The sequence below is a fragment of the Hydra viridissima genome, unplaced genomic scaffold (assembly GCF_058129835.1).
Source record: "Hydra viridissima isolate aposymbiotic clone 2 unplaced genomic scaffold, HvirCarnegie_v1 scaffold_2, whole genome shotgun sequence".
NCBI classification, from domain to species: domain Eukaryota; kingdom Metazoa; phylum Cnidaria; class Hydrozoa; order Anthoathecata; family Hydridae; genus Hydra; species Hydra viridissima.
Genome location: NW_028324301.1, coordinates 15,136,204 through 15,146,306, shown reverse-complemented (window position 1 = coordinate 15,146,306; position 10,103 = coordinate 15,136,204). Strand labels below are relative to the sequence as shown.

Below are 10,103 nucleotides of genomic sequence, written 5' to 3'. Positions count from 1 at the left end.
ATGAATATCTTAAGCAATCAAGTAGTTTGTGTATTTGCCAATAAGACAAATACACCAGGTTGTTACGAAATTACACCAAATCAGGTTTGTACTCAAAAATAAGAAATGAACGAAACATTTAGGAGTAATTAGCTCTCACTCTCTCAGTTCGGTAGGCGCAAAGTTTTTTTACATGTTTTAGGATGAATCAAAAATATCGACTAACACATGTCCCAAGTTAAGTCAGAGTTAGCGCTCAACATTAGAAGAGAAACAATCAGATGAGCTTTCCATGAAAGTTGAGAAATTGTTCGACCTAAAATAAATAAGGTACCAAACCTGAAACCCATTTACAAGGAAAACGCACGATATTTGTGAGAGAAAATATGGCTTGTAATTAGAATCAGGGGATTTGATAACATGAAATTTTTCAGGTTATGATGGATTGATTGCTGATATCAAAAATTTTTTCTAATTTCAAAATAAATAGGTGTTTTTGTAAGACGAAAAGAAGATTAGTTTAAATGATTCTAAGGGATTGGATGGATATTGGATGATATTGGTGTGATTTAAGAAAAGAACAATAGTATTTCTCAACCTGAAGTATTAGAGGAGGTTCCATAAAGGGTCGGCATATGTCAGTACGCAGACGATAGCATGGTATAAAGCTAAAAAAGTTGATTTGATGCGATTTTAATTGATTTTATTCTTCTGATAAAAGTGTGGGGCTTTTTATGCAAGTATAATTTATGCAAAAATAAGCAATATGATAGCGTTAATGCCGTAATTCTGCAAAATTTGATTAGAAGTATGTCAACAAGAGTTTATCAAGTTATTGAATGCATAGGAGCATTAACAAAGTATTAAAACTAAAAAAAAATAAATTTTTGTGCTCTTTGTGTTATATTTTATAAGTAAATAGAAATGAAATACCAATTTATTATTATTTTTTTTGATTTTTTTGTTGAATTTATTACTAATTTCCTGTAATATCTTACAGGAATCATTCTAACAAGATATTTTTCTTATTATGCAATAAATGAATAATACCAAGCATTTTTGAATTTTTTGAACAAAATTTAATATGAATTACAATTTAAATTTAGGTGCAGCAATTGAATTGAGATAGTGTGTGTACATACAAGCATGCATACATACATGCATACATACATACATACATACATACATACATACATACATACATACATACATACATACATACATACATACATACATACATACATACATACATACATACATACATACATACATACATACATACATACATACATACATACATACATACATACATACATACATACATACATACATACATACATACATACATACATACATACATACATACATACATACATACATACATACATACATACATACATACATACATACATACATACATACATACATACATACATACATACATACATACATACATACATACATACATACATACATACATACATACATACATACATACATACATACATACATACATACATACATACATACATACATACATACATACATACATACATACATACATACATACATACATACATACATACATACATACATACATACATACATACATACATACATACATACATACATACATACATACATACATACATACATACATACATACATACATACATACATACATACATACATACATACATACATACATACATACATACATACATACATACATACATACATACATACATACATACATACATAGATTTTTTGGAAACAGTTATGCTTGTTTTTCAGCTATTTAAATAAAGTTGGACATTTTTTAATGTACAGAAGGCATACTAAGACATATCTTTTAATATTGTACTAATTTTCTTCCTATAAACTGTTTTTCTCAAAAAACTTTTTCTAAAAGGTCTAAAAAGCGATACATAATAAAACTTTGTAGTAAGCCACCAATAGTTATGTTTCTTACGCTGGTAATTCGTTCTTTTCTAGGGAATATGGATCATGGGATGGTATCAGTGGCGGACTGGGCCGGCGGGACACCGGGACATTCCCCGGTGGGCCGGTCGAACAACATTTAAAATACATCTTATAAATTTATTAAAATTGTTAAAATTACAAAATTTTAAATTTTTTAGATTGCATTTTAAAAATAAAAAATCTTGGTGTTGGCAGATCTTATTCTCATTTTTAATATTGCTACTCTCTAAATATGACGCTGTTTTAAAATTACATTTATCAAGAGTCATCAAAGAAAAGAAGACAAATAATGAAACGTCTGCGGGAACTAAAGGTAAAGGCAGTTTCATTTCATTAATTTCAAAATCTACTATTAACCAGATAATTTTGGCCAGTGGAAAATTAAATCAAGATAGCATTTTGTTAGATATACAGGAAGCAGGTATTTTTTCTTTGCAAATTGACACCACACAGGACATAACACAAAAGGATCAGTGCTCAATTGTTGTCCGATATGTAAAGGGAAATATTTATGAACGTGTAGTAGCTGTTTTAAATTGCAAATCGTCTACAAGGAAAGACATGCGCAATTTAATTAGTACTTTTATTAAAAACAGTGGATTACATATTAAAAATTGTATCGGTAATTCGACAGACGGAGCAGCAAACATGCGTGGACAGTATAATGGCTTCACCAGTTGGTTAAGTAAAGAATCGCCTGGTCAAATTCACGTTTGGTGTTATGCCCACGTATTGAATTTAGTTGTCACAGATGCTACTAGTTCGGTAATTGAAGGTACTTCTCTCTTTCAATTACTCAACTCGTGTGCCGTATTTCTAAGAGAATCTTATCAACGTATGGATGTTTGGGAAAACACCAGTGTAAAAATAAGGTATCAGAGACTTAACGCTATAGGTGAAACAAGATGGTCAGCTAAAGAAACAGCACTTAAAAAATTTTTTGGGCATTATGATAACAAAGAAACCTCATTATATGTAGATTTATTGATAACTTTGAACTATTTTGTGTCTAATGTATCTTTCAATGCTCAAATTAGACACACTGCATCAACACTAATGGAGTCTATTGAAATTTAAAGTTATACTTACAGCGCATATTTATTTAAAAATTTTTCAATATATTGGACCGTTATTTAAATATTTAAAAACCAGCAATTTAAATTATTTAACAGCTTATAACATGGTAACTTCCACATTAAATTCGTTAAAAAAATTTTCACGTGATGTTAGTAATGTAAAAGAAAAGTCAAATTCATTTGCTAAACATGCGAATACACTACTTGAAGAGGAAAATTGTGAAATAATTGTCGAACAAGATATACCAGAACAGAGATTTAGACGACGAAAGAGAATGCCCGACGAAATAACCGAAGATCATGAATTTCAAAACCCAATCGAAAAGTATAAAATAACCACGTTTAACGTAATTAAGGATACCACAAAAAATAGTATAGAAAACCGTTTTAAAAATCATGGAAAATTATATGCAGACATGGCAATATTAGACCCTAAAAATTTTACCGACAATTAATGTTCAGAAAACAGTTTAGAAGAGCTCAGTAAATTACGAGTAAAATATCGTAAAACAGCTACAGCGTCAAATTTAAGGGAGGAATTAACTGATTTAATGACAAAATGGGACGACTTTAAAATATCTATGCAAGATATATATAACACCGATAAATGAACTGATTCAGATTCAGAAATAATAAGTGAAGTATGCCTCAAAAACAAAAAGAGTTGCAAAAATTGTATTTATTGCTGTTTTAATTTTTTGGCTAAATATAATTTATATAGCAAAGTATACAGCAATGTTTATTTTGCATATAAATTTATTTTAACATTATCTTCGACGCAAGTAGCTTGTAAACGTAGTTTTTCCAAATTAAAAATTATAAAAAATAGATTCAGATCTTCCTTGTCACAAGATAATTTGCAGTTTTTGATGCTTATGGCGATAGAGAAGGATATTTTGGTTAACTTAAATAATTATACAATAATAGATAAAATAAGAGAAAATGCTACTGGTTTTAGCAAATATTTAAATGGTTAAGAATCTTTTGTTTATTTATTTTTTATTAAGCATGTATTTATATGTAATATTATATTAAAATGTTATATTATATTGTTTTTTTTTTTGAGGCCGGTCCACTTGGGGTTTCCCGGGCCGCTCAAATTTGCCAGTCTGCTAGTGGATGGTATCATGGATCATGATACCATACCATGAAGTAGTAAAATGCTTTTGATATTTTAAAACCATTATTATATTACAAAAAAAAAATTTGTTTAACAATAATTTCATCAGAAACTCGTTGATACACATTTTCAAAATGTCCGTGAGTCGAAGGTAGACATTTTATTACAATAGTAATGCTTTTTAATTTTCCAGTTGTACATATTGCACAACAGCGAATATACACAACAAACCAAATTCAAATTCTAATCTGTATTGTAATTACCCTAAAAATGAAACTTCATTAGAGTTAACTTCCTTGAAAAACGACGTTCGACACAAAAGTTTGATTTTTGAATGTAAAACAAGGAGTTTACTTGTACCAAAGACGGAAGGATAAAAAATTCATTTCGAAAATGTCACTTCAAAGTAAGAAAATTCAACCTTTAGAATGACGGAGCGATATTTTTGCGATAAGGTCAAAAAAGATAATTCTACAGCGACACCAGTAAATTAAATTTCTGCGCCACCTTAAAACTAAGAGTTCTTGATTTATAGGGTTACTTGTGTTTTTAGTGATTTTTTATCGGCTTTCACTTTATATATGTTCCAATTTTTACCTGTACTTTTGAGTCCGTTATTCACCGTCTGACATTACAAGTTATATATCATCAATTTTTTATCAAATTACTTATTATTTGATAGTTACGATGTGAACGAAACTTGTTACCAACTCTCAGACTTAGTTTATTTAAAATTAAACTTATTTTACTTGCTACTCATATGTAGTATCTCTACCCCTTACAACTTTTTGCAAAAATAGTGCCCTTTTTTATAACATTAAATTACAATGAACTTTTACTTAAAAAGTAAAAATAGTTTTTTCATAAAACTTTTTGTTTATGTTTTATAGTTAAAAAGAAGTTTAAAAGTTTAATATTATTTTCAAAGAAATCTGAAAAATGAGAGATTTTTATCTTGTTTAACTGCATACTTTTTAATCTAAATAAATCTTTATTTACTTTTAAGATAATCTTTCAACTTTATATATTATAACAGCTGATGTTGTTTGCATTAATATGTGCAAGGACGGATAACGTATTACCAGGTGTTCTCAATTATGTTTTAAAAAGGTTCCCAACCATTTATTACCCGTCGTTCTAAAATCTTGAATGAAGTTTTGCATGACTTGAATTTTTTCCACAATTTCAAACAGCGTTGGATTTCATACTAATCAAAAAAGTTAACTTTACTAACGAAATTATTTTCTTTATTTAAATACTTCGAACTTCGGTATCTCAGCTGTATTTTTTTACTTTTTTTTCAGGTACTGATAAGGATACATAACTTAATGTTTCTACTTTCATATTTTCATTTACATATTTAAGATAATTTACATATTTACATATTTAAGACTCGCATTTAAAAAGTCAGCGAAGTCGATGTTTTTGAGCTAGCAAGAACGCTTAACACCTTATGTACTGTTTTAGAGAACTAAACTGTAAAATAGTTTGTTTTCTTTGGTCAATTTGAATGAAATATTAATTATTACTTGTAAGAAACTTATCTTTTTATTTAATGAATTTCCAATTTTATTGGAATCCATTAAAAGTTTAATGCAAATAAAAGAATTTAAGTTAACTTTAGATAATTTTTTTTCGGCTTTCATTTTTATTTACAGCTATATTACTAATTATTGTTATTGAAACGCTATGTTCCCGTTAACTCCAGATAATTCATATAGATAGTGTTTCAATACATACTATTAGAATTTAAGACATACATATTTAAAATACACATATTTAAAATTTATATATTTATTAAATCTATGTTTATTAATAAATTAGGTGTACAAGCGTTCGTGAATTTAGAGACTTTTGACCTTATTCGCGTAAATTTATCTTCACGAAAAACCAAAAATCATCTGTTTGTGAAAGTTTGGATATAACGGATATAACGTCCACGATTTGCAAGAAACAAAAAATTTGAAAAATAGTTACTTTTGTTTCTATTTAATTATGTCATTGTCGAGAAAGTTACTCAGTGTAGTTAACACAGAGAGATCATCATCATCAGAGATCATCATCATCAGAGAGCCCATTTTTTTCGATGAGCTCCCTGTATTAATTACACTGAGTAATTTTTTGCAGTTAATTAGTACTTACAGATAGCTATAATAAAATTTGTAAAATAATTTTAATTGAATAAAAATATTCTTTTGATACAACAAAAAAAACTTAAATTATTGTAAATTATTAGGCACAAATACTTACATAAATATCATTAGACTCAACTACTTACATAAATATCATGAATTAGACTCAAATATTTGCATAAATTCATGAATTGTTCATATTGAATAAGGTAGTTCAACAAAACCTCGCAAAAAAAAACTTTGGATCCAAAAAAAAAATTTAAGTTAACTAAAGTTTTTGATTTGACAGATAATAGGAATATGTCTCTTTGAAACATCTTCTGGAAAATACGGATGCAAAGCTTAGCTTTTAGTTAACATCTAGATCACAAAAAGTCTTTGGTTAAATAAACAAAAAAATAAAATTTTGTTTCGGATAATAATAAGTAGTTTCAATTTTAAAAGTGTGGGGAATTATCAGACTTTCCCTGAGACACTAAAGAGTCACTTTTTCTTTTTGAACTTGATAATATTTTTTAAATCTGACCGCGAATCAATACATTTTACAAAATACACTCTCTTTTCATACATTTTTACAATCGCGTCATTTTCACACATTTAATGCATTAACAATTACATATATTAACACCTACACACATTAGTACCTACAAACATTAACACCTTCACACACGCTAATTACATCTTGAAGACGTTATTCACGACACCCTCCCCCGATTAAAGCTGTGACTTCGGCTTTATTCAGCTATCTTCCGTCTCGTCTTCCATGATGTAATTGATCTTTTGTGTTGCATCCAATTTCGCCTGTCTCGTTTCTCTTTTCAAGGTATCCTCTTCAGCTCTGGATATAAAACATAACTTTATGTAGTTTAAAAAATTGCCGTACACATTTTTTTGAGAAATGAAAACATTCTATTTTGCGTTCGAATCAATTTTTTTCTCTGCACTGTAATGACTTCTTTTAGATAAATGATTTCAAAAGAAAGTAATCACAGTAGTGTTGTTGTTGTTGTGTATGTTGTTGACAATGCTGTTAAGATCATGAGTAAGAGAAAGCAGACAAATTTGTTCAACTTTGGTTTTACCAAAAAGATTTGTCATCATGGTGAGTCGGTAAATGTAGTGCCGAAGGAAAAAGAAGATAATTTGTTTGAATGTATTGTTTGCACAAAATCACTGAAAACATCACAAGCCCTTTCGATGCATGAGTTTTGGTGTAAAAATAAGTTATCACATATGGATATTGCTCAAACTGACAAAGACCCGAAATCAATTGGATCAAATCATTGATGGAAAGAACAAGTACGATAATATTGAAAAAAATGTGAAATCGGTTTTAGAGAAGCTTGTTTCTGATGTTGAAGCTAATGAATTACCAAAAATTGCTGACAAACGGAAGAGCTATACGTTAAAAGAAAAGGTTGATGCGCTAAATGACTTAAACGATGGTATGTTAAGTAGGGATGTAGCAAAAAATTATAACGTTCATAAGAGTATGATTACACGATGGAAATCAAAGGAAAAAGAAATCTACAACAAGTACAACGAAAACAAGAAAAACACGTTATTCAGGAAATGCCGAAGAGGCGACAAACACAAAGCTTTATTTAACAAACTTTATGATAAATTCTCCGAAGCAAGAAAAAAGGGGCTAAAAGTTAACTTTGAGTGGTTGTATGTCCGAGCGAATCAAATTCATCTACAACAAAGCCCGAATGCTGACAGATTGCCAAAATCATAGTCACTTATTTCTTAAGGAAAAATAAGATCCGCATGCTGTGCATTCAACGTAAGCGCCAAGCTGACGTAAAGAAGCAAACCCCGATTCTGATGAAATGGCATTCAAGTTTGAGAGAAAAGTTGATTAAGTCTGGAAGTGGCAAACCCACATACGATAAAAATGGGGGCGTTTCCCACCGAAAAAGAGAATCAATGTAGATCAAATTCCACTCCCGTTTGTAGTCGAGAGCAAACGAACATACGAAATTCCAATGAGTAAGGGAAAGGAACGAAGGGACCATAGAGTATGGGTAGCTCAACCTGGCAGTGGGCTTGATAAGTGACAAACTACCCTTCAAATATGTTTCAGTCCTGAAGGAATGGTGAAGCCGGCGTTGATTTTCAGAGGAAAGGGGAAAAGGATTAGTCAAGATGAAGTTTGATGTAGATGTGTACTGACAAACCAATGCATGGGCAGATACAGCTTTTTCCGTGAAATGGGTGAAGAACACTCTCTCTCTCTCTCTAATGCTGTCTCTAACCTGGATGAGTATGTTTTGTTCTGCGATAACCTGACAGCCCAAGTCAGTGATGAGTTTTTGAATGAAGTGCGACAACATAAAGGTATTGTCTGGTTTGGTGTTCCCAACGGGACACATTTTTGGCAACCTGTTGATGCCGGACCAGGAAAAGCATTCAAATCACATATTAAAGCAGAACAAAACACCTGGCTCGAAAATGATGAAAACATCGAACTCTGGCTTGGCAACGATGATCGGAAACTGTCGTCAAAAGATCGCCGCACTTTGATAACTCGTTGGGTCGGTGAAGCTTACCGTAAAACATCCAAAGACGAGAAATTTCTTCGTATGCTTTATAGGAGCTTTGCGAAAACAGGATGTCATATCACGGCTGATGATAGCGAGGACGATAAGATAAATCCTGAAGGCATGCCTGCTTATGTTGTTCCACCCCCTGTTGACATTGAAAACCCGGTGGAAATCACAGAGACTCCTATTCCAGACGAAGTTAAGGATAACCCTATTGATGTTTTGCCTGACGAATCAGACGGAGAAGACGAGGAACTAGATGGACAAGTAGAAAAATCAGACGGACAAGAAGACGAAGAAAGTGGAGATGAAGAAAATAAAGATCAAGCAGAAGAGAGAAACATTTTTGATCTTTTTTTTTTATTAGAATTTAAGTGATTTTAGTTGTAAAGAGCACTCTTCTGTTAAAGACTTGATATTAAACCGTATTTTGTCTCTTATTCGTAAAAACACTGAAGTTCGGGCTAAGAAACTTAAGCAACCATTAAGCAACTCGAGATATAGAAATCGGCTGAAAAATAAGCAACTCGAGTTCTGACCAAAATTCTAAGTTGCTTATACAAAAAAAATCGTGTAAGCGTTGTGCGTCTCTACCAATTTCGTGTATCCGAATTTGTAAAAACGCCTTCTTCACGTCAGCTAAAACGCAGAGTTTATTCATCCGATTTCGTATGAGCATGTCAAATATCAAAGGTTGCAGCGATGGTCTCACTTCTAGATAGTCGTTTAATGAAGTTGATTGAGCGTCTTTTCTAGCTAAGGAATCATAAACAATTCACATTTTCGTTTACTCGGCATTTTCTTTGATTACTGCTTGGTGAGGAACGTAGTGAATAATTCCTCCCTTGGATTTTTCTGGTGCCATTTCCAATATTCCTTCATTGATCTGTTCCATCATTATATCATTACACTTTTCTTGTTTTTTAAGTTTTTTCAATCGAGTTGTTACACTTCCTAATCTTTTAAGAACCAGATTTCTGTTTTTTGGCAGTTTAACAACACCCTTTTTCCACGGCATTCTGGTTTCATAGTAACCTTCGTCGATTTGCTGCAGTTTTTTGCTGAAGTCTTGGTGGAACATTGACTCGCTGTTTGTGTCTGATAATCCAAGTACTTCTAAACTACACATTCGCTCAAACTCATCACGACCAGTGTTCAATAAGAAACTTTTCTCAATACCAGAACTTAATTGTGTTTGTCTCCCAAAAAGAGTTCATCCCAACATAGTTAATTCGACATCCCAGGGTCACCTGGTGCAAATTTTGAA

At 31.1% G+C, this 10,103-nt stretch overlaps 1 protein-coding gene across 1 annotated transcript; it reads left to right on the top strand.

Moving 5' to 3' along the window:
- On the top strand, positions 1 to 3,039 carry LOC149892175 (zinc finger MYM-type protein 1-like). The gene is made up of 2 exons (XM_090078069.1): positions 1 to 84; positions 2,323 to 3,039. The coding sequence occupies exons 1-2, from the start codon at positions 1 to 3 to the stop codon at positions 3,037 to 3,039; spliced, it is 801 nt and encodes a 266-aa protein (XP_089934195.1).
- The last annotated feature ends 7,064 nt before the right edge of the window (positions 3,040 to 10,103 follow it).

Bases quoted from the DNA above. Each gene is read 5' to 3' on its own strand.
- LOC149892175 (XM_090078069.1), top strand. From the start codon at position 1: ATGAATATCTTAAGCAATCAAGTAGTTTGTGTATTTGCCAATAAGACA. The intron at 85-2,322 runs GTTTGTACTCAA...ACTATTAACCAG, and splicing joins ACGAAATTACACCAAATCAG to ATAATTTTGGCCAGTGGAAA.